This window comes from Stegodyphus dumicola, chromosome 5, assembly GCF_044657685.1.
Source record: "Stegodyphus dumicola isolate Sdum_Otavi_A_Nest chromosome 5, ASM4465768v1".
NCBI classification, from domain to species: Eukaryota; Metazoa; Arthropoda; class Arachnida; order Araneae; family Eresidae; genus Stegodyphus; species Stegodyphus dumicola.
The window spans coordinates 138,109,747-138,134,428 of NC_140772.1; the positions used below are offsets into that span (position 1 = coordinate 138,109,747).

A 24,682-nucleotide genomic window follows, 5' to 3' on the forward strand; every position below is an offset into this window, starting at 1 on the left:
TATAGGACTGCTATAGCATGTAGTTGTGCACCTCCCTTTTTAGTTGCAATCGGCCTCACAATATATATATATATATATATATATATATATATATATACCAACTCTGTTACTCGGCTCGATGAGCTCAGTTCGTTTTATTCTTATACTTGTATGTTGGTAAACTGTGCATTTTCTGCTTAAAAATTATTGAATTATGTTGTTCTTATCTTCGGATTAAGGTTTTTATACATTTAGTTAATCTGCATGCAATAGTTGTATAATTATCAACAATTTAAAAGTTGTTTAAGTGCGGCTAAGCCTAATTTTTGTTTTACCGTAGCAGCCATATTTGTTTACTTTTGAAACTTAGCAGAATAGTGAATTAAATCGTTTTGCGCCTTCAGTGTCTTTTTGCCGAGTGGGACCAAAAGGAAACTTTTAGTTTTGTGCACCGAAAAATCTGACTTCTTACCTGCTGGCCAAAATTCTTTGTTTTTACACAGAAACTGTAATTTTAATTGTAAAAAGGTTTTTCTTAATTTTTTTAACTGTATTTGTTTTTTTATATTTTTCAATATCTTTCAATTTTTAATGACGATATTTTGAGTTTTTATGTATTTTTGCTTTGCCGCGAAGTGAGAACTGAATTAATTGAATGAGAAATCTATCTCTAATGAAATTCGAGGAAATATGTTTAAATAAAATGCAGGAAAAAAATGCGTATAACTTAGTGTTCTAATACAGGGAAGTCATGGTGTACACATGAGGTTTTTTTAATTGTTATTATTATTTAGTTATGCATTTAAATGAGAAACGAGGTATTCTAATTTGGTGTTCAAATTTCATCAGTTTTTAGAGTTTTCTTCCTGCTAATGCGCTAAAATATAATACTTGACAATAATTTAAATTACTTTTGTAACCTGCACTATTTATTCCCGGAGAATTTTTATATTAGGAGAATACAATGTTTCACTTTTCATTTTTGTTGCATTTATTTTGGAAATTTTTGCCAATCTATGTTATATTGTTTAATGTTCATAAAAAAACTTATATGTGCATATAATCGATTAACTGTGTATTACATGTGTGCTATATATGTGTGTATGTTGCCGAAATAAATTAGTTTTTTTTTCGGGGGGGGATAAAATATTTGTCATTTGAAATGAGTTATAATGTAGAGAATGTAGCTTAGCTAATTTCCGTTCTACTACAGATTATTAATAAACGCTAAGTTAGACCTAAGAAACAGTTTGAAAAATGCTTAAATATGTATTCCTAAGCAAATTAAAATGTTTCCAACTTGATCTTTGAAATATAATTATTTTCGGAATGATATCTTTCTTAGATACGATTATTTATGCTCTCTAGTACTGATATTTATACTCGCTCCATCTGGTACAAATTTCTTTTCGCTCAAAGATCACGCTTGACTCTTCATACGAATAAAACTTTATATTATATGCGTCATAATATTACCTCTACTTAGCTAAATTTTATCTATTAAGGAAAAGTACGTTTTATGTCAGGATAAAATAACCGATTTGTTTGAAATTAGTTTCTGATTAGCTTCTCTTTTCATTCAGATGGCTGGTACGCACCCTGCCGATGAATGCTGACGAAACTCCGAAAGAGGGTTGGGTACCTGCCTGTTATTTGGAGAAGTCCACTGCATATGATACGCTCAGCAGCTATGTCGTAACAGAAGCTGAACTCGATCCTAAAGAATTAGAAGCAATACAAAACAGAGAGTGAGTATCTTTGATGCATTTTTTTTATGAAATATACAAGGCACAATATAAAGGGCAATTTTGTTTTTCTGATTTTTACTGAACGTTATAGTTTCATTTGAAAACCTATCTTTGAAATTCAGTTTTAAAACTTATGTATTATATTATCAATTTGTTTATATAGAAAATTTGAATGGTGAGTTGCTTAAATTTTAATTATATTACTATCGTTTTAGTTAAATGTTTTCTTTTCAATTGTATCATTTCTCATATTAAACAGGAAAGGAGATTCCCCCGCCTCCCAAAGAAAGGCTCATTTCGTTCTCCGAGAGTCTGGCTTTCACTAAACAGAAACAGATTTTATCACAGAAAAAAATCTTCTTTGATAGGCTGCTACCAGATGCAGTTATTACTAATTAAACTGTTAAATCAATATTATCTGAGCTTAGCTATATTTCTCCTCATTTTCAGTGAATTTTAATTATTAGTAATTCTCTAATTTTTCATTTGCTAGTTTAGTTAACGCTTTTCCTTTTTTATTATTTCAGATAAACAATTATGCCTTTTCTTTTTCCTATTGTTATGTATATAGAGAATAATTGCATTTAAAAAATATTACTTTTCCTAATTCTCGTGAAATAGGACATGCATGAATTATATGAAGATATAGTTTTACAGCACGCTGTCCTTAGTTCCGTTTTGAGATAGTAAGAATATTTCACGTTAATTAGTTATGGGTTTATAAGACTCCAGGTTCTGTACGAAAACAAAGTAACTGATTTTCAAGAAATTTTCATATTTTCAACAAATGTGAAATTTATTAGGAAAAGGTTTATGATTAAGAATAAATTATTATGACATCGAAATTGGGTTTATGTCTAAAAAATCCCTAAAAGACGTATTTTAGCTGTCATAATTTTTCTTTTCTCTGTTCCGTTCCATATTATTTTTCCCATTATAATAATTGTTATGTTCTTTCTGCTTTAGAGCGATTGTAAAGGAACTAGTAGAAACTGAGGAGGATTTTGCGAAGGACATGCAGTATGTTGTTGATAATTATTACAAACAAATGGACAACCCTAAGTTAGCTAAAGAATTTCGAGACAGAAAAGGATCCGTTTTTGGCAACTTCAAGGATATCTGCGATTTCCACAATAAGTAATTATTCTCATCTGTCTTGCAGTTTTTAATTAGTACTAAAAATCTTTTTAAATGCTTCTTTGTTCATGTTAACTTTGAATAGTTTATCATTTTAATGATTTTTATTTTTATTATATTCTAGGTAACAGTAATATTAATATGATGACATTTATTTTATAATTTCCTTGATTCACCATTTTGATTATAAATTTTTTACATTTGACACTCTATGAACTTCAACTTGCTAGCAAATAACATTTTACATATTTTTTTTCATTTGAATTTGGGGAATGATTTATAAGCATTTTAGACAGACTGTAATTTAAAACAGAAGTAACTAAATCATTTTGCTGAAATTATGTGTGAAATTGTAGTATTTTTTGTATAATGTAACATTAAATGCTTGAAAGAGAACATACTGTACCGGAAAAATTAGAATACAGGGCAAGTCTATTTAACACTGAGTAAATAGCTCTATTACTAAACTGGCGAGATATCGCCAAGCTGGCGATAGTTTTGGCAAATAATTTTTGTCCACAAATTCTGCGAGAAATCGCCAAAATTTTCCAAACTTGATGACTATTTGGCAATGTTTTGGTCCGGCCCCTGTATAACTTTAATGGGTATAAAATTGAATAACTGTAATAGATCCTATATGTAACTGTAATCGTATCGGGCCCTCATATGCCTTCTAGTAATTTCGAAAAGTGGAAGGTACTAGAGATTTTTGGTCGGCCGAGGGGGAGGAACTCTATAAGACCACAGAGAACATTTGTTTCTCAGCTGTTCTGTTCAGAGTCGACTTCGGAAAATTGAGATTATCTTCGTGTGAGCTTCGCTCTTCCGATGCGCTTTGCATTGCTTATGTTTAACGTTCTTAGTAGTTTGAAGTGTAACTGCTATGGTACTGAGAAGAGTTGTACGAGTACTTTTGTTGAAAGTTCCAAAACTTTAAAGTGTTCCTTTTGGTAAAATAAATTTTATCAGGCTATCATCGGTCCTCTGGGCATTCATTCTATTACGGACAGAACAATATCAATACACCGGTAAATCAGGGATTCCCAAACTTTTTCAGTTGTCGGCGCACTTAGAGATTTAGTATTTTGTCACGGCACCCTAGTCGTGTTCAACGAAGTGTACAAGTTTTGTGCTTTAAAGCCTGCTTACTACATAGTGTCTTAGCAAATCACAACACTTCACTAAATACGACTGTATATTAATACTAGTGACCAAACACAGAAATGAAAACAACCACAATTTGAGACTCATTTAGGTATATATTAAACACAAGAATATTATATTATTATTATTATTAAAGAAAAATAGGAAACAATCAATGGGACGGGTGAGCTTGCTGGTCTCCGCAAAGTTTTTTTTTTTTTTTCAAAGAAGAGTATGAGTTTTTAAAAGAGTTTTATAAGACTTGATACAGCCACTCTCATTTCTTGCTCCACGTTGATCTTTGAACGATATTCCCTCTTTATTACAGCTACAGCTGAAAATTTGGTGTCGCATAAATAGAATGTTGCAAAAGGAATGAGAACCGTTAAAGCTTTGGAACTTACAGTTGGACAGTTTTAGTAAGAGTTTGGTTCCGCAAAGTATATGGATTTTGCATGTCCTTCCTCTTGCAGTAAAAGTGTGAATTTCTTGATGTAGCTCGAATACACGGGATAAGACATTTCCACGTTAAAGCCATCGTGAACTGCAGTAATATAGCAGGGCTATGTGTTCAACTCTCATGTCCATGCAAATGATTTTGAATAGTTTGGTTTTCAACGGCTTAGTTTTTATGTAGTTTACTACGTCTATGGTACGTTCAATATCAAATTCAATTCACAGCTCATCGACTTCGATGCAAGTGCTTCCCTATGAATGATACAATGGGTCCACATAGCTTGCGGTGCTTTACTGCGAATAAGGGTTTGAAATTCTCCATACCTAGCAGGCATTGGTCGAGCGCCCTCAGTATACACACACTGATACACATTTCCCAATTTAAATTATTTTCTGTTATAAACTTGTCAAGAATTTCAAATAAGTTTTGAGCCTTTGCCCCTTCACTGATATTTTTACAAGAAGGTCTTCAACAATTACAGTATCATCTAGAAAACTTACGTAACAAATAAGGTATGCATTTATGTTGCCGTCAGTAGCCTCATCAAGTTATAGATCAAATTTTTTGCCTTTCATTTTCTCTATTAATTAGTCATTGAGTTCCTCGGTTATATGATGGATTCTTCGACTAACAGTGTTGTTAGATAAAGGTGCATCTGTAATTAGTTTTCCCGCCTATTCTTCTACCATAATAGTAACCATATCGACAGCAGCCGGTAAAATAAGTTCTGCGTTGATGTGAGGTTTCTTCCACTTCGCCACCCTGTGTGCCACCTTGAAAGATGCTAGCAGTGCTTTGCGAGGTACTGAGACTTGTTGAGTGAAAACGTTTTTTGCTTTTGTAAATTTTGCAACTTAGTACTAAAACTTTCGCGCGAATTTTCAACCATGGTAGTGTGAATGGTCTCCAGATGTCGTTTAGCTTACTTGGGAGCATACTCTTGAACGATAGAATTTATTCAAATGGAGCACACATTGCGGTCTTTGTTAGTTATTTACTTCTACTAAAATAAAGCCAAAGTTCAAATAGCACACATCGTATTTGCGATATTTCCGCTTTTTTGCTCCCTAGCCATTTCTCGAGGCTTGGCCACTCTGACTTGAACTGTCGACTTGCTTATTTAATAAAAACCTTTCAATTTCGTGACTAAGATTTTACAAAAATGCAAAACAGCAAAATTAAAACAAAGCAACCGAACTGCCCACATATATATATATATATTTAAATAGATATTATAATGTTTATCTGCTTGGGTTCGTAAATCACAATTTTCTATATCAGTACCAAGAGCACTTCATTGCTACCTCTATTTAACTTAACAATTTTAACTGCTTACGTTTACTATAAACGAACTTTTGCAATGCGGCCTACGGCGGCTTGTATGCTACCACTAAACAGCACTCGCGGCAACTCCTGTCGATGTGACACGACGGTTGAATGCGGGCATTTGGAAATCTCTCGCGTCGGCTAGCAAAGAATTTGGGCGTTGTCAAACCTAACTCAAAATTCCATATGCGGGAGGAGAGCGGTGTTGTCGGTTTCCTACTCAACAAGCGATTTATACAGCGCAAGCGATTTGAATTTAGATTTCGAAAAAGAGTAAACAAGATCACTCTTGACGGCGCCACACTTTGAGAACCCCTGCGATAAAATTAATTACAAATTTTATTTATTAACATAATAGAATTAATTATTTTATAAGCATTTCAATAGTTAAGCGCTATGGAATATTTCATATAGTTTTTAATAAGGTTTCGGATAATATCCTGCAAATTGTTTTATTTTATTAAATACTTGAAAAATTTCTTCACTCAAAATATTTCTTTTTATTTATTTCAGTGTACTTATGAAAGGAGTTCATTATCACGCTAAAGAACCAACCAAATTAGGAAAAACATTTTTGCGTCTGGTAAGTAGATTTAACTGAACTTTCACAATTTTAAGGTCTATTTTAAGGTAAAATTTTAAGGTCTATAAAAATAGCAGGAAATTGGAAACTTTCATCTCAGATGTCTTCTAACTTTTCGAGTTAAATTTCAGCATTCTAATATTTATCTCTATTTCTATTCATAGTTCTATTTACTGTTAACAAGAAAAGCATTTTTAACGTATCAGCTGCTTGGATGCATCTGTTTTAAGGTTATTAAAATTTCAATGAACATTGCGACAAAAATTAAAACATAGCATGGCACACATTATTTCTCTGATATAGGGAATGAAGGAGTGGTCGACTGATTAAGGTAAAACATGCAAAGTCTATCTCGCCTAAGAGAAGATGCCTTTTTGGAGGACTCTCTGAAAGAAACTGGATTTTGTTTACATTATCACAAAATCCCATTACAATCAGCCCGTTCAGCGGAACATGAACCCGGGTCTAACCGCCAGCTTTTGGCAATCTAATAGACTCGGTTAGTAGAGGGCTGACGCAAATAATTTCTTGCTTCTCCTATTTTGATTACGCTAATGTAATCATGAAATGTTTTAAAAAGAATTTTCACAGAAAATAAATGATTTGCTTCTACCCGAGTTATAATTCATCTATTTATGTACTTTAAAAAAAACTCGTTATCATAAAATGAGATTTCCTGTGCAGCTTTTACCGTTCGTTCTCTGTTATCTTAGCTTTAATGCTGCGTAAGTGTAATATTTAAAAAACAAGTGGGAGGGTGGGGAGTTATAAGTTGCAAATTTCGATTTCTATCGAATATTCTTAATTTGCATGTAACATTATATGCAAAATCAAAAGACTAAAATACAAATGCATAAAAAGAAAAGAAACCACATTGCAAAATGCAGAAATATAAACATGAAGTAAAAATGAAAATGCGAACAGAATTTAAATAAATCGATATGAATGTGACAACATTACTGTAAAATTATAACTATAATGTCCCGAAAAAAGTCATAAAAATTAAGAATTTCAGAAATCATGGTATTTAAAAACTGAAAAAGTCAAGATTAAAATATAATACTGTGAATGACGAAACTCGAAGTTTTTTAAAAAGTTATTTTTATTAATTAAGGTTAAGTTATTTAAATTAAAGTTATTTTTTAATTAAGGTTAAGTTTTTAAAATTAAAGTTAAGTTTTAAATTACAGTAATTAAAGTTAATTAAATAAAGTTCCTTAATAAGTTAAATAACTTTGTAATGAATATTATCTATGCTCATTGATAAACATTAAAATAATAAATGCGGTGATATTATATTCATGATTAAAAAAGGGATTTCAAATTTACTAAAACATTTTTAAGCAGAAAGAAGTGAAATAGTTTAAACTCCATAGCGAAGCAAAAAAAAAAAAAAAAATCAGGCTTCTTGAAACAGATTTTAAAAATGCGTCTATCCTGTGCATGTAAAACATAAAATTGGATTGTTTTGACAATCAGTTCCGTTAAAAACTGCTTCAGAGATATAATGTGAAAGACCTAAAGATGGCTATGAGAAAAGAAACCGATTAAAGCGTAACTCCGTTATGAGGGGAGTTACAGTCTGAGCTTTGTTGTGCACATTTCATTTTAAAATTATAAAATAAAATGTATTTCTTCAGTTACTCTTTTTTTAGTTTAATATCTTAGAATTCGCTTTCCTCTCTTGATATAATTTAAACGCGAACTTCATGTTCTTGAAGATGTTATTGTTATTTCTAAATAATATCGCTGACTAAATCTTTCTGAACCGTTATAGTAATTAGCGGAAGTTGACTGCTAGTTTGATCGGCAGGACGCAGATTCGAATTCCGTGTAAGACAGGGATGTTTATATGAATCTTGTCCTTCTCGCAGATACATTATCTGTCTACCCCTGTAATGCACTCTGGGTATGTTTTCGGCGAAGGAACTGCTATAAGATCAATGAATTTGGCTACTCTTGACAAACTGCTTCCGACCTTTTGGATGGGGAGTTGTTGCTGACAAATTTGGAAAATATTGTAAGGAAATTTTCGCTGACAACACATACAGCTTATGATATCGAATTTTGACTCTTCATCCCAAAGAGAAATATACACTTTTGAGAAACTTGCAGCAAATATTACTTTTCTAAGTGTATTTCTACTTTAGTGCATTGAGATGTACCAAATTATCCTGGATATTAGGAGGATGATTAAAAATATCGACTTTGCTGCAGAAATTTTATGTCTGAATGAAAAACTTAATTTTCAGATATTTATCTGAACGGTATTTCTAAACATTTCATTATTACAATCCGGCATTTAGAATAACAAACTTCGCGATTCATTTGCTTTCTTTAAATTACACGAAATTTGTGATTTTTCAGTTTTCTGTCTTAAAATTGCTACTGAATGCTATGTTACAAAATCTTTTCTTTCAAAAACATTCTCAGAGCATCCGTATTTGGGACTTGTTTTAAAATATTCTGTTTTAAGTGATATGTTCTCTTGCTTTTCTTGGCTAAACATAAAACTGCATATAATACATTAAGTCACTGGAACTTTGTTTTTATTATCAAATGGTAGTTATTTTAAGTCAGTTCTTGAACTAATTCTTTACTTGTATAAGTCAGTTATATAAGTTCTTCTCTACAGAGCAGCTAAACTTGCTTTGTATCACGCAGCTGATTACTGTTTTAAGAAAGTCAAGTGTGAGAATTTCAGATTATAAGAAACGGAAATAAAATTTCTTGGGTGATTTTATATGCATTAGAACATAAAGCCAGATTTCGAATATAAGAAAATCAAAGCTGTGCATTGTCTGTACTTTCTCGTAATAACTATTTTGATATCCTGACAAATCTTGGAGCTCTATGTAAAAATAGCGTTGAACTGTTTTTCTCTTACATCAAAAAAGTACAGAGAGATGTAATTTTCCCCTTTTCTTATTTTCCCAACAATAATGAAAATAAGGTTGCAGGAAAATTTTGATCTTAAATTTGAGTTAAAACACCGAATAAATATTATTGGAGGAGTTAAAGCAACAAGAAGCAGCATAATATACTTAAATTTGCAGGACCATTTTCGAAGGTTTAAATGTAGAAACTTATTCTTCAGCTGCAGAAGTGCAAATGAAGAAAGAGAAGCGACTGATAAGCTAAGATAAGGCTTTAAGAATGACAGGAAGGAAGTCAAGCTACTGGCGCCATCTATTGATGAAAAATGAAAACTATTATGAAATGATATCTTTAAAGCTGAGAGTAAAGACGGATTAGATTAGAATCGTGAACTAGAATAGAAATGCCCCTAGAAAATCTAATTCGCGAACCAATTTTTGAATAATTTTGGCTGCAGAAAAATGCAAAATGTGATTTTCTGATTAAAAATTTTGGATAATGGAGTATTTGTGTGTTTGATTTCTTACAACATATGTCTCATGTTCCTTAGCATGCAATTTTAAAGTTCTATGAGTTTGACCAACAAAAAATTTATTGACAGAAGAAAAATTGAAAAAATTGAATTTTTGCAAAACACATGCAGTTTAATAGCTAATCGTTGAAAAGAAAGCAATAAAAACAGAATTCTTATAATCTCCTAAAACGAGAGGGTGTTTTTTGATGTGAACAGATGAGAATTTTTTAACTTCTTGGTCGATAATGTTAGGTGAAAAGTCTTTGTCTATTGAAACTGATTTTAAGTAATTTAAATCTTGATCAAGAGCTGATTTGGAGAAGCAAACGAAATGTACGGAAGACGAAGGAATAGAATGAAACTAACTTCTGTTTAGTAGCATGACATGATCTGAAGCGTGGTGGAAAACAATCAGATGAGGGTTACGGTAAAGATTAGAGCGGTAAATATGTAGCATGTGACCAACATATTCAGGAATGGAAGCGAACTGGATGTTTTAAGTTCAAAAGTGAATTGAATAGAAGGATCAGTAGAATTCATTAAAAAAAGTATTTTATATGAATCATCATTATTGCCGTCAAGCAGTATAAAAGTATCGTCAACATAGTAGAACCAGAGAAGGAATTTTAAAATTTCTAATAATATTGATTTATAATAATGCATATAGATATCAGCAAAGGTAGGACTGTGAAGGCGTCCCATGGCCGTGGTAATACTTATTTTGGAAAACAAAATGTGTTTGTTTCAGACAGAGTAGAGTAAGGGAAATTAGTTCATCAGTTTCGATACAGGAGAAAAGAAATTCTCGGTCTCGTTTGTCGTTTCTGAACATTTAAATGCATCTGCCACTGGAATATTGGAAAATAATAATTTTACATAAAGAACCACTACAAAACTTCTGAGGGAAATGCTTTATACTTTTATAAATCCTTTATACGTTTTATAAACTCTGTTGGATTTTTATATTTTTACTTTTTATAAACTCTGTTGGATATTTTATAACTCTGTTGGAAGTATTGTTAGCTAATAAAATCGAAAAAGTAGAAACTAAATATTTAGTTAAAGGGCACGAGGCAGTGCCTAAATGTGATACAGTAGGGCAGAATGCAATGCCATTTTTATGAATTTTGGGTAGATCTGGCACAATTTGCAACAGATGGCATATACGATTTTTTAAATGGATAGGAAAGATTTGTGAAAATTTAATCGCATTTTTTATTTTGAGATGTCCGAAGTTGAAGGATCTTTAGGGATCAGCTTATATAGGCCTTCGTTTAAGAGTTTAGCGGCACCATCAGTGTAACTGTTTTTGTCTATGACAACTATCTTGCCACCTTTGCCGGTCTTTGAAATGATAATGTCTGAGTTCGAATGAATTTCGCGCAATATAGCTTTTTCGCCTCGCGTTTAGATTAGGGTTCAAAAGTTTACTGTCTCACTTTGTACCTTGATTTCTTTTCTTCCAATAAACATCCAAACCAAAATCGGATATATTAAAAGCTAGCAGAAATTTTCATGTGTAATGAAAAAAGAAGTCAGCCTTCTGTAGGAAATTTTCCGGCAATAACGCTGAGAGGGTTAACTCCAAAAACGTTGATGTTACTTTGACTAACTGGCATTATGTTTGGTTTCTTTCCGTCCGCAGAATAAATTTTGTTGAAAAAAGTTGATTTGTCAAGGAATTTTTTTGAATTCATAGAAATTTTGTTACGAAGATTTTATACGTTCTATCAGCGTGACAGCAAAACGTAGAACATCCCATATGAAACACAAAAGTAATGTTCCTAGAGTATTTATAATAATACATTGCTGCATTTTATTTATAAAAGTGCATTTTGCAATTTTAACAATTTTAAGCCAATCCCAGTTTTAAGAAGTTTTGGGATTAAGAGATAAACATCAATTCCAGATCCACTTTCTTCAACTGAGAATCGACATAATACATACATTCTAAATCATAGATTCCCAAAGTGGTCTATTTATACCCCCAGGGGTGGACTCCAATCTACAAGGAATCTATGTCAACAAACAAAAAAATTGGGGGTAAATGGTCTAGAAATAGGTGTCCGAAATACTGGGTCCCATTTGAGCAAAGCTGGTCCAGAGATTTACCCAGAGCTTTGCAACAACAACGTAGAGGTGTACTACTTGTGCTCCAATGAATTGTTTAATTCGTCAATTATAGTATACACGAGTGTCAGAGACAAACACTGCCTTTGTTTTCTGCATTCTGAGAAGAAAAAGGTAAGCAAATATTTTTTAAATATAAATAGGTAGTTAAGTACAAGTTAAAGGGAATCAAAGTCATCTTTGAACTTTGAGAAAAGTAAGTAAATTAATTTATTTTTTATATAAAATATTCTTTCCGTAATTCTTCTGATTGCGTAGAGATTCCGATCATGTTTACATTCCCGAGTCATTTCTGAGATGTAAAACACGTGCGCCTAAGAATAAGAACAAAGGTAATTCTGACAACTATTTATATTTCGTGGCGATCGAAGCATCTCTGTTTAAAAGCCAATACAATATTTTACATTATAGCTAACATAATTCAATTTCAGACTCATTCTGCTTTTGAATGGATTAAAATATTTTGTTAGTAACACTTTTCTTAAAGGTTTTTTCAGAGTAACTCTATTTAATTTTTGAGTAATTTTTTAACTCTATTTAATTCTATTGTGGCATGAATTAATATTATTATATATTGATAACAATAATGCCTCAATTTAAAAATACCCTGTATATCTAACTGAAGAATAAAATAAGGTTTTACAACTGCAATCAATTCTGAATTGCTATGTCTTATTATGTTGAACCATTCCACCGTTGTAAAAAAAAAAAAAAAAAAAAATCAAATATTTGCTTTTTTCCCCTTCAAAGATAAACTTTTAGATTCTGAAACTGACCTAGAAATGTTTCCTTTCCCCTTTCAGCTGCTGTCAAGACCTGTTTACAAAACTGCCTACTTGGCACACTCAAGGATGTTGAATATAGTCTCCATACACAGGCGAAAAAATTCTTTTCTTTTCCTTAGTCACTTATCTGAAAATGAACAAACACACACAATCCTCTCAATGCCCGCTGAAAGGGGGCCGGAAGTGTATTCCTATTTCACGACTTTTTAAGTGAACTGTCTTTTGCGTGATCATGATACAATCCTCTGCGGTGGGAACTTGACCAATTAAGCATTCAATCACTTCCATTTTTGCTGGGGGGGGGTTGAAAAACATGAAGCGACAAGTGTATATCGGAGGTAATGATCAAAGCCAGATTTAACCGCGACAAATGTGTGCGCTTACTGACGCCTGAAGATACTTTTCAAATTGACGAGTCTGTCTCGGGTGGGGGAGGGGAATGGTGAAGTCATTAAATAGCTGAATTTTTGTCCTCAAGTATTTGCTGCTAAACATGGCCCAATTGAAAAAGAAATGTAGGCAGTAAAGCGTTGATTATTTGAAATTCGGTTCATTTAATCATTATTGGATAAATACCTGCCTATGCGCCTTTTATTCAACAAAGTTTTAAGCAGTGTCCCTATGAAATCATTTAAGTCTAAGAATCATTCGAGAAGGTGTCATCCTGATAAAACGGGTAGAGATTTAAAATAAATTCAAACATTGAGAGAAAAACTTCAGAAGAGATCCGTGGTGAATAATATGTTTGCTTCGACGTCAAAAAGAAACAATGATTGTGTTCAGGCGTCTTACAATATCGCACTATTTACAGCAAATTTTAGCATAATATCCAGTATTTATTTTTCTCACTAGCATTCTTCTGATAATGCAAGTTTTGTTGGAACTTCAATTTGGCAAAATTTAGCGTGACATTTGATTTTTCGGTGAAACCTTTGTGCTAATTTAATATTTTGCCAAATGTTGACAGCTTAAGTAGGTGGGGTTTTCTGCCATTTATTAAAATTTAGGAGAATAAAACTCTCTGAGGACTACTTTTCAAAAACTTCGAATCTGAAACAACGACTAATCAGAATTTTACTATGGCTTTTTGTGTGGCATGAATTAATATTATTTTGGACTTTAATGTATTTTGAGTTGGTGTATGTATATAACTCAGTTAGTCATTACCAATACATTTTGAGTAAACTTCTTTTCATTACAGGAACGTGATTTTGACATGCATGCAAGTTATTGCTGGAATGAAGCAAGAGCCCAGCGGCTGCTAAAAGAAGGCCCACTGAAAGAATATTTTGATGTAAGTGAAACAAAACAGAATATTTTACTGAAATAGAAAATTATACTTACTCACTTCCGTTTTCAAATATTTCTGAAACTTTTTTTCCCATTAAAATTCAAATAATATATAATCATTTCATTTTTAACTTTAATTCACAAAATAGTAAACTTAAATAATTAGGCAATAAAGGTTAAGATCCTATATTTTAAAGTCGTTAAATATTTTTCATCTGAAATAGCGTTCCTGCGTTCAGAGAAATTACGCATAACCAGTTTTTCTTTTGAATCCTTTTGTGTTTAAATTGCTTATTTGTGTAATTTAAATTTTTGTGATTTTTGAGACGTACTTTCTTAATTTTTCATATTCGAAATGATGAGAAATTTTCCTTATTCATTATAAAGAAGACGATAGCGGAGAAATGCTTGAATCGGCAGGTTTTATCCCAGTTAAGAATCATGAAAATTAATAAAAACGTAACAGAAATTTAATTAAATTTTCAAACGAGAAATTAAAAATAACGTTTTCCTCAAAAATACGTTAGAAGACTCGCAAAAACCCTTTGTTAAATTGTCTCTCATTTGCGAACCTCTTTTTCTTTTTAATCATACCTTGACTTACATTATTATTTCTTTTATTGAGAATTAGAATCTCGTCTGGTTTCATTTCAGTCAAACATCTAGCAGATAACTGAAGTTTAAATTGCGCTAAAAAATGCCATCTGTTTCCAGTAAGTTTGTTGCTGGGTTTCAAAATTTTTAAATATCATGATGATGGGATAAATTTCCGTTTCGTAATAATTTATTGCTAAATTATTTTTTAATTTAAATTTAAGTCATTGAGCCCAAAATGAGTGACGCAGGAAGTAACTAATGGTGGTTTAGCCAGTTTTAGATGTCGATGCAAAACTGAATGCGCGACGTGATTCTGCGAAAAATGAAATACGTTTCATGACTTCAGAATGCCAGCAGCAGTGTGAGCATCTAGATCTGTATGATACAGTAATTTTGTTTTTGTTATCCCCTCAAGTTGCGGATACTATTTCTGTTGTCATACAGGTTTTTTACTGTAAGCTGACAAACTAATAAAAAGGCTTATTTTAAACCTTCTTCTGGACTGGTGTTATTTCTGAGTTTCAAGAACTGAAAGATTAAGACGGGGTGGTAAGTCGCCCGGCTGTCTTCGCGGAGCCAGACATGAACATTTAAAGCGACTAGGTTCCATATAATTGCTATTAACAATTTTAAAAATTCTCTAGACTGATATAAATATAAAACTAATTCTAAATTAAAATCAAATGAATTTAAAACATTAACAATAGAAAGCAAAACTTAATTTCACAAATTAACACGAGAAAAAGTACTGAACTTTCCGGAGATGCCTTTATGAAGTAGATTATTGCAGCAAAGTACTTATAAAATAATAAATTAAAATGGGGAAGATCTCTATGATGAAGAATTAAAAGCGATTTTTAAAGTTTGTTATATGGGAACATGGAACAGTGGAGAAGTAAGTAACATGCCCATAACAAAAAGGAGGAAATAGGATACAAACATTAAATTTCATTTCGGAATATGAAATAAAAGTAAATTATTTTCGAAATTTCGTTGAAATGATTTTAATAGAAAAAATATACAATGAAATGTTTAATAGTATAAAGAACATTCAATTCGTTACGAAAGCTATCACTATTAGAAGCATTGAAACATAACAATATTTCCACAACAAGATCTTTTTATCTATATAACATCGTTCAGATTCAATGTCAATCTCTTTAAATTAGAAAAACTTTGCAAGAATTTTACTCTAAACATTCAGAAGAAACTTTTCTGAAAAGTCACCGCTTTGCCTTAGTGTCTTCTAGAAAAGGCCAAGACCTTGTAAAAATTCATTTCTTTTCCGGCGGACCACATTGTATACATGCATATATATACAGAGAGAGAGAAAGAGATAAATTTTATATAGATATAGATATAATTTTTTAGATGAAAATTTAAAACAGAATACATTATTGTTATACTTTTTATTATTATTCATATATTAATAGAACAGTTAAACATTTATGACTGTACATAAATAACTATGACAATTATAATCAATAAAACAATCGAATAATATTTAATTTATTGTACTCGTAATTAGTGGAAAATTGTTTCTTATCCCTTCCACTTAGTTTTTTAAGTCGATATTTGTACTTATATGTGCGCGTCGTAATTGATGTTGCAGGTTTTCGTCAGTTAAGGACACCACCGTGATTTAAGTTTCGTGAATTCCGTTTTTAGGAGGGGGGGGGGGGAAGTTTCGTAGACTTAATTTGATCCAAAAGCACTCAGAGTTCTCAAATTAAAAATTTTTCCTTTTATTATGTAAATGTCATAAGAGTCAGTTTTTGATTCTAATGTTTTTACAAATGCTTTTCAAATCGACATAACCCTGTAAATAAATTAGTTCCATTTGAAGATTTTTCTGGAGCCACTCGAGAGTGACGTGGATGAGAGTTGAACATATTTAAAAAATTGTATCATATTAGCCTAAATTGCTGAATCTATTGTCAAATGTTCTAACGTGAAAGAAGATGAAAATCATATGTAATAATAGCCTTTGGAATAAATTGTTCTGCATAATTAAAGTTACTCATAACGTTTGTCATAGTTTGGAATCTTTTAAAATTTATTTTAAGAGATTTTTAAATTTTAAAAAGTATTTTCTAATCCATGAACGATTATTTGCATTTTCAGTTTTTGCAAAAAGTAAAGCATTTCATTAGAATTTGTTTTTTTTATAAGATAAAGTGCGATCCCTTTTTAAAAATCTGATAGTTCATTAATGGTTGAATCTTAACTAATCATAATCCACCTTTTTCTTTCTTGTGGAAATAAGATTGAATTTTTTTCTCTATTCTTTCCAGTAGGTCTCATTAAGTTGAATCACTCTTCGATCCTCGTTGAAAAAATGAGGTTTTTAGGAAAAGTACTATTTAACACTACAATGAAATTTCAGCTTTTATTATGTTGTTTATTCATTTTATGTTATGTTATTTATTCATTTTATGTTGTTTGTCAATTTTTTTATCTTTGCAAAATTTACTTACTCATGAGTTTCCGGCAAGTTGCATGGATCGTCATTCTGTAATTAAAAATATAATATTTAATTTTAATGACGCAACATGATAATTTTTGTATGTATGTGTTAGGTAATCAATTACTACTAAAAATGTATTTTTTTTTCTAATGATGTCTAGGATCACAGTCGAATGATTGACGATGACAAGCTTCTCAGCGACCATTTGAAATTACCAATTCAGAGGCTAAATGATTACCAGCTTCTTCTAAAGGTATCTTTCACTTCTATTTCCATTACAATATCTTTAATATGCATTAAATCTTGGGAAAGTCATTAAAGAAGCAGCTTACTCCCTTATCTAGTCGGTTTATAGTCATATTTTGATAACTATTAAAAGCTTGGATACATGTTTAATATTGAACTAATTTTGAAATTTACAATGTCTCTTCGTCGACTTTAGAATGTAAGTGTCTAACAGATAGATGTATGTTACAACGTCAAAAAGAAAGGGTAATTATTAAAATGTTATTTAGGTTGTAAATGCTATCTTACCCACAAACATAAAAGCTTAAAAGTGTTTCCATTCGGAATGTAGTACGTAACGCTAATGCTTAACAAAATCTAACACTTAATAGAGCTAATACTTTCAAAGCTTAATATGTAACATGTCTAAAATTTAGAGAACCTATTACTTTATCAGGTTCAATGTTTCTTCTAACCTTCTTCGGAAACATACAATGACCTGACTAGGAACAGAGAGCTTACTAAAGCTATGTTCACTAATTGTAGTAAGTAGACAGGATACAGACGAAGGGTATACAAAACCCTTTATTTTTCTTTATATACAATGACTTCCGTACTTCGGAATACAATGACCCTCCACTCGGGGTCTAACGTAAAAGATATCAAAATAAAACTAAACTCTAATTTAACTTTAGAATAATACACGTGGAAGATTGGCCTTATAATAACAGGAAGCGTATGTAGCACAGAGACTGTGAACACTACAATACGTTTAATTTATCAAGAGGATTAAAACCTCTGGCCTGGAAGGCAAATAGCAACTGCGTAACTTCTAAGGTAAGCGGCCTGCTTCGAACTCACTGCTTCCTCTCTTTCGCTTGGCAAAAAGGCCACACTTAAATACTTGGCGTTCGCCAGACAAACTTTGCATAAAAACCTTCACGCTTAAAATTCTGGCCGGAAGTAGAAAATAAGAAGTGATAGTAAAGATTTAAAATAAAATAAACATTAGTAAAACTTAAGATCCTTACAACTTAACATTCAACTTTTATAATGAATGTACGTTTAACACCAGATTCAAAATCAGAAGAATAAAAAAATTATCTTATGCCAAAAATTATTTTTTAATATATTCTCTCTTAGATAAATACAGATAGGATTCCACTCAATTTTTATGACTTACAATTAAATTTTTAATATTAAGTAAAATTTAATGCATCCAGCGTTAATGAAATTGAAGCTGGAATATATTACAAAAGTTTCATGAGAAAATAAGATCGCTTTCTCATCATTCAAATTTATGTTTATATTTATACTATTCATAATTTTATTTTTAGGAACTTATCAAATATTCCACCCGATTAAATGAAGACACTACAGATTTGCAGAAAGCTTTAGATTTCATTCACAGCATCAATACAAGGACAAAGGATTTGCAACTAATTCAAGCTATACAGGGTTGTCAAGGTGACTTGCTCAAGATTGGCCGTGTAATAAAACATGTGAGTAAAAATCCTTTAGAAAAATATAACACAATATTTCGCCTTTTTTTCATAAACATATTTATAACTTAGTCCTGCATATTTTTACATATATTGTGAATCACATGACTGCAAAATATTTGCTGGAAATTTGTAATACATACTGTACAGATAAAAGTCTTTATGCGTTCTTAAATTCCAAAATCTTGACCGCAGATTGATTCTAATGTTTGCAAAAATGTTTTTAAGGATGTAAATTCTTATGTTTTGATATTTTTAAATTTTAAATGTCAGTTTTGTCAAATTTAAAAATCTAACTTTTTATGTGGTTCTCCAATTTCTATAAAATATATTAAAAGATCATAGTCATTAAAACACACACACACACACACACACAAATGACGCCTTTACGACAGAAATTAACTGAGATATTTAATTTCAAAATTTCGGAATTTTATCATTCCTTTTCTCTTTGTATGGTCGTTAGTTAAAAATTAAAGTTGACTAATTTAAGGTTGATTTTTTTCACATGCTGTAATTAATGCTTTAATTCTTTAATTACTTATGTTATAATTTTGTTATATTAGTGCGCCGAAAGAATTTTCACACAAGTAGATTACGAGTCTTCAAATGCTAAAAGTGCTACGCTATTAATATTCCCATGCAGTTTTATTATTTTATTTTTTAATTTAATAATAATGCAAAAAAAAATGCATTAAACTAGAAGTATTTTTATCTTTAATGTATACAAAAACTTTCAAATTGGCTACCTGCTAATACTGAAGCCTGCGATAGAACGCGAATTCTCTGAATAAGATCTTTTTGCATGTATGAAAAATTGTTGTTTTAACTTATCTTCACTTGTCTGAGAGTAACATCAGATCAAATCACCAAATTTTATTGCAGGAAAGTAGAAAGAAAGGGTTGCGTCTATCATTAGCTTGGGTTGGGTGCTTTATAGATGTTCGTACAAACTTGAGCAAGGTTCGTCCCAGTTTTGAAGGAGAATCCCCGAGAAACGTATCCAAGAGTCTTCCGCCCTTCCTCCCATTCCATTAGTCTCTTGAGAGGACTTTCGGTTCTATAGCATTCAAATAATATTGATTTGGAGAGTTCGTCCAGAGCAAAAATATTCTGCTGTAGAGGGCGGCCTGTTCCTCTTCCCTCTTGAAATCAATACAGCTTTTATTAAAATCTACGCCAAACATAAGGTAGCTGTTTTAACTAAGTTTAAGTTTTATTTTGCGTGTTTCTCTTCTTTTTACATCGATCTAAAATGCAAACGACTTCAAAAATAAAAATTCGAACTGCCATTGTCTGAAGAAGTAGAGCAGACATTGCGGGGAAAACGAGCCCTTTTGTTTCGATGTTAAAATCGAAACTATTTCAGATTTTATTTCCCCTGTTTATTGTTTATTTGGTACTCCATTCTGTCTCTTCCGATTTATCTTAAACAATTATATAAAGTGTTTCCAGAGGATATGCGAAATGAATGATTTGGAAAAATGTGGTTTCAAAAGAATGGTAACGGGTTGTCAACCCATTGTATGCATAATCACTGACATACGTTAATGGGCGCGCATTTGGCTGGTTAAGTGGGCTTTAGTCAAAATGTTGCAATCTGATCATACTATCATACTCTATAGTGTCTTCTTGTAATCATTCGGATTTGCTTTGTCATAAAAAAAAAGATAAGTAGACTATACTTCTGGTTATATCAAATTGGCATCTGATAATAAGCAGCAACGACTTGCTCTGTGCACTTTCTCACTGCTATATAATTTTGTAAAAGCATCTTTTTAATTGCATATTTATGTATCATGAGAGCTTCATTTAATGCATTCTGAAGCTTACCAGTCTTTTGTCAGAAAGAAACTGCTCACAAAAGATAAGTAGCATCCAGATGTGTGTTTATAAGGTATTTCTCCAACCTTCAAGACGTACCTTCGTGGTGTGGTGGTCTGCACCCTGGGCGCATATTTCAGAGGTCCGCGGTTCGATTCCCGGTGAAAGTGTTGCTAATTTTTCAATCTCTCTTGCCTGCTTCCTAATGTCTCTACAAGCTATAAAAATTTTTACAAAAGGCTTGCCTTTCGTATCGCATGAATAAAATATCAAATTTTAATTTAGTGTTTTACTTTATACAAAAATAAAAATACGATGCATAAACAAGAAAACAGTTTTTGATTTAAAAACATTAAGTCACAAATTATCACGGAAATTACACGAAATAACGAATAAATTTAATTATGAGGCATAACTTATGCTAGAAACTGCCACACGTTTTTTTCCCCCATTCACGTCACTTTTCTAGGAAGTTCTAAGTTATAATTTTTTAAATAGTTTCTGAATAATATTTAGGATTAAATTTTTTTAAAAGGTTTCCCACATGAGAAGATTTTCACTAAATCTGAAATATGTTGTACAGCCAGTTTAGTGCCTCAGCTCAAAATAGTGTCTATTCGTCCGCTGCCTCGCCCCCCCCCCAATTCCCTTTTTCCCATTTTATTCGATACTTATAAAAAAATCATTTTTTGATACAGCGGGCACTTACCTCCGTCAATTAAAATGGTTTAAACGAGCGATTTCTGATATTTATTAAATATTTCCTTCATACAATTTACTCTAAACAGAATAATAGGCATGTTCAAAATGTGTATATCTAAATCTAGTAACATGTTTCTTAAATAGTAATTTTTTAATAAGTTTCACGTACTTTCAAAGTAACAGAATTATGGTACCACTGCTTTTAAAAAAAATACAAATATCACAAATGCATAGTTGAGACTAATGTATGTGTTTTATTAGAAGGGCTTGAGTCCTCTTTAAACGCAACCAACCACGGCTCTAGAGGATTTGAGAGCTAGAGGATTTGGTTTGTGGATGTGGTAGTGTTAGAGAGTTTATCAGGTTCAATGTTCCGTCTTACTTTCTTCGGAAACATGCAAGGACCTGACTCGGAACAGAGAGCTTACTAAAGCTATGTTCAATCACTGTGGGAAGTAGACAGGATACACAAGAAGGGTATACAAAACCCTTTATTTTCTCTATTTACAATAACTTCCGTACTTCGGAATACAAAGACTCACTACTTGTGGTCTAAACGCAAGAATATAAAAATAAAACTAAACTCTAATTTAACTTTGAAATAATAAACGTGGAAGATTGGCCTTATATTAACAGGAAGCCGTATGTAGTACAGAGAACTGTGAACACTACAATACGTTTAAAGTTATCAAGAGGATTAAACCTCTGGCCTGGAAGGCAACCAGCAACTGAGTAAAACTTCTAAGGTAAGCGGCCTGCTTCTACTAACTGCTTCCTCTCTTTCGCTTGGCAAAAAGCCACAACTTAAATACTTGGCGTTCGCCAGACAAACTTTGCATAAATACATTAACGCTTATAATTCTGGCCGGAAGTAGAAAATAAGAAGTGATAGTAAAGATTTAAAATAAAATAAACGTTAGTAAAACTTAAGATCCTTACATACTTCCCGCCAGAGTTAATTAGTTTGAAACTGAGGTCTAAAACGACCTTGTTGAAAACTTTTAGCTCTAGAATCTAACGCGAGGCCAATCTTTTACAAACATTTTTCGCTAGAAACTAGAAATTTAAAAGAAAGAAATTTGTTTTTCCAATAGCAGCTCCCAGGACACACAATTTTTTTTCATCTGTACTGCATCTAAACAGGAGCTTTTATTCAAATCTGGTTCCTTCCAGAGATCTGGAAGGAAAACTAGTTTAATGAAATGTTACACAATGAATTGGCAAGTAACATGTATAATTATATTTCTCTTAACATTCTTATTTCATTCATAACTATTTTAGTTATCTCTCCCCGTGCTCTCTGACATGTGTTGTACAAGAACACCAAACACGAATGTGTTTATGTCTATGTGTTCAACACTTCCTCCTACAATCAAAACACTAACGTGTTAAAATTCAACATACCAAGACCTCGTAACACACCCTAATTTCAACTCTAAACCCTGAGGTACTATTCTGAAAGTGGCTAACTCTGAAGTGTAGCGTCAGAGAGCCTAACTACATCATTCAACCTTTAACACATATTCACCATGATTTAGTCTTTTTACAGTCACACGAATAAAAAAAAATTTAACATTACTTTCACTTTTACCATAACACGGTATTTCTTAACATTTAAAATAACAGTTCACATTGTATATAAGAACATATTAACATGCCGTTAATTTTACACATTTGAAAACATACATTAGTAGTACATTGTTAACTTCTATTCTTTTCAAAGCAAGTGCCAATTCTTTCTACATTGAAATAATACATTTCAAAAAGTCTTTCATACTAAAACTTCTTTCTTGCCAGAATGTTTTAAATAATATTTATACAATAACTTTTTACAATATTTAAGTCTTTACACAACGCTATTATACATCAACTTTAGTTTTACGCGCGAGTAATTGAAAAACATAATACCAAAATCGGTAACAACTCATTTCTCGCCCTTTTGGCGATAAAGGTAGACCTCGCATGAGGTAAAACTTGCAGTAAGAATGAAATCTGCCACTTGCAGTAAGAATGAAAGATTAACTTAAGTTTGCAAAGTAACATAAAATTTTACTTATCTTTGTGGTATTCGGCCATTCTTTTCTGGGCCCAGTCTTGAAAGGTAGTGCAGATTGTTGTTTGATTTATCCTCCTTCTTGTACGGGCTCGCCCTTCAGTGCCTTGAAATCTGCCACTTGCAGTAAGAATGAAAGATTAACTTAAGTTTGCAAAGTAACATAAAATTTTACTTATCTTTGTGATATTCGGCCATTCTTTTCTGGGCCCAGTCTTGAAAGGTAGTGCAGATTGTTGTTTGATTTATCCTCCTTATTGTACGGGCTCGCCCTTCAGTGCCTTCCTCTAGATGCTTTCTTTTTTCTCCAGTTCGGTCACCCTTGAATACCTTCTTTTTCGCTTCTACCTGTGGTCTTGGTCGTTTGATGGCAGCTGGTCTTGGTGGAACCGGGAAACTTCTTTCGTGTTCCTGCTTGGACCTCGTTGCTGGCCGTTCAAATTTTCCTTGTAACTTTTCCTCCGCCGCTGATGGCCCTTCCGCAGTTCGGCGACATTTGCTGCGGAGAGTCCTGTCGGATGAGTAGATCTTCCGTTTTAGAGCCGGGTTATAGTTGCCGTCATTTCTCCTGGTTCTCTTTGCATACGTCGTCCTTCTCCCTTCTTCATTCTGGGGGTGTTCGTGAGCTGTCTTTTCTGGACGGTGGAACGGCTTCTTTTTCTTGTTACCTTCAATTTTCCCGCGGGGAAACTTTCTTTTCACTTGCTCCTGCCTCTTAATGGCTTGCCCTTGTACTTGTCGTTTTTCCACCTCTGGAGCTTGTGCCTGCGGTGTCTGCCGTGCCGGATCCTGCAAAAGATCTGAAAATATTTGCATTTTATTACGATCATAGTAGGGTTTGATTTGATCAACGTTTGCGGAGCAGGTTTCACCATTTCTGGCTTTTAACACTACTACAGCGTGAGTTATTTTTTCTATAACATATGGTCCTTCAAATCGTGGAAAAAATTTGGCAGTTTTATCTTCTGGTGCTGAAGAAAGTGAATGCTTAATTTTTAAAACTTCATCCCCTACTTTATAAGTTACTCCCCGTCGTTTCAAGTCATAATACAGTTTTTGTTTTCTCTGTGCTACTTCAGTATTCTTCTTTGCTTCCTTAATTAGTTTTTCTATATCACCCATTTTAAATTCTGGGGCTCTTTGTTGCACATAAAATAATTTATCTAACGGCGTTATAATCTTTCTGCCTAAAAATAACTCAGCAGGAGTTTTGCCCGTTGTATCATGTTTTGCGGTCCTAAGGGCGAAAGCAAATTCATTGACATAGTTATCCCAGCTTTTATGAAAATTTTTAACATAACTACGGATAATTTTCACTATATTTCTATTGACCCGTTCCGCTA

The 24,682-nt window shown here is 32.3% G+C and overlaps 1 protein-coding gene across 5 annotated transcripts in view; it reads left to right on the forward strand.

Moving 5' to 3' along the window:
- The window catches only part of LOC118190192 (protein Obscurin-like), a 735,887-nt gene that overhangs the window by 377,372 nt on the left and 333,833 nt on the right, over positions 1-24,682 (forward strand). For all 5 annotated transcript variants that reach the window (XM_085817109.1, XM_085817110.1, XM_085817106.1 and 2 more), the window contains 6 exons: positions 1,563-1,727; positions 2,694-2,864; positions 6,304-6,373; positions 13,881-13,973; positions 17,194-17,286; positions 18,596-18,760. In XM_085817109.1, coding sequence (XP_085673235.1) covers positions 1,563-1,727; positions 2,694-2,864; positions 6,304-6,373; positions 13,881-13,973; positions 17,194-17,286; positions 18,596-18,760 — 757 coding nt within the window. The remainder of the gene's footprint in view (positions 1-1,562; positions 1,728-2,693; positions 2,865-6,303; positions 6,374-13,880; positions 13,974-17,193; positions 17,287-18,595; positions 18,761-24,682) is intronic.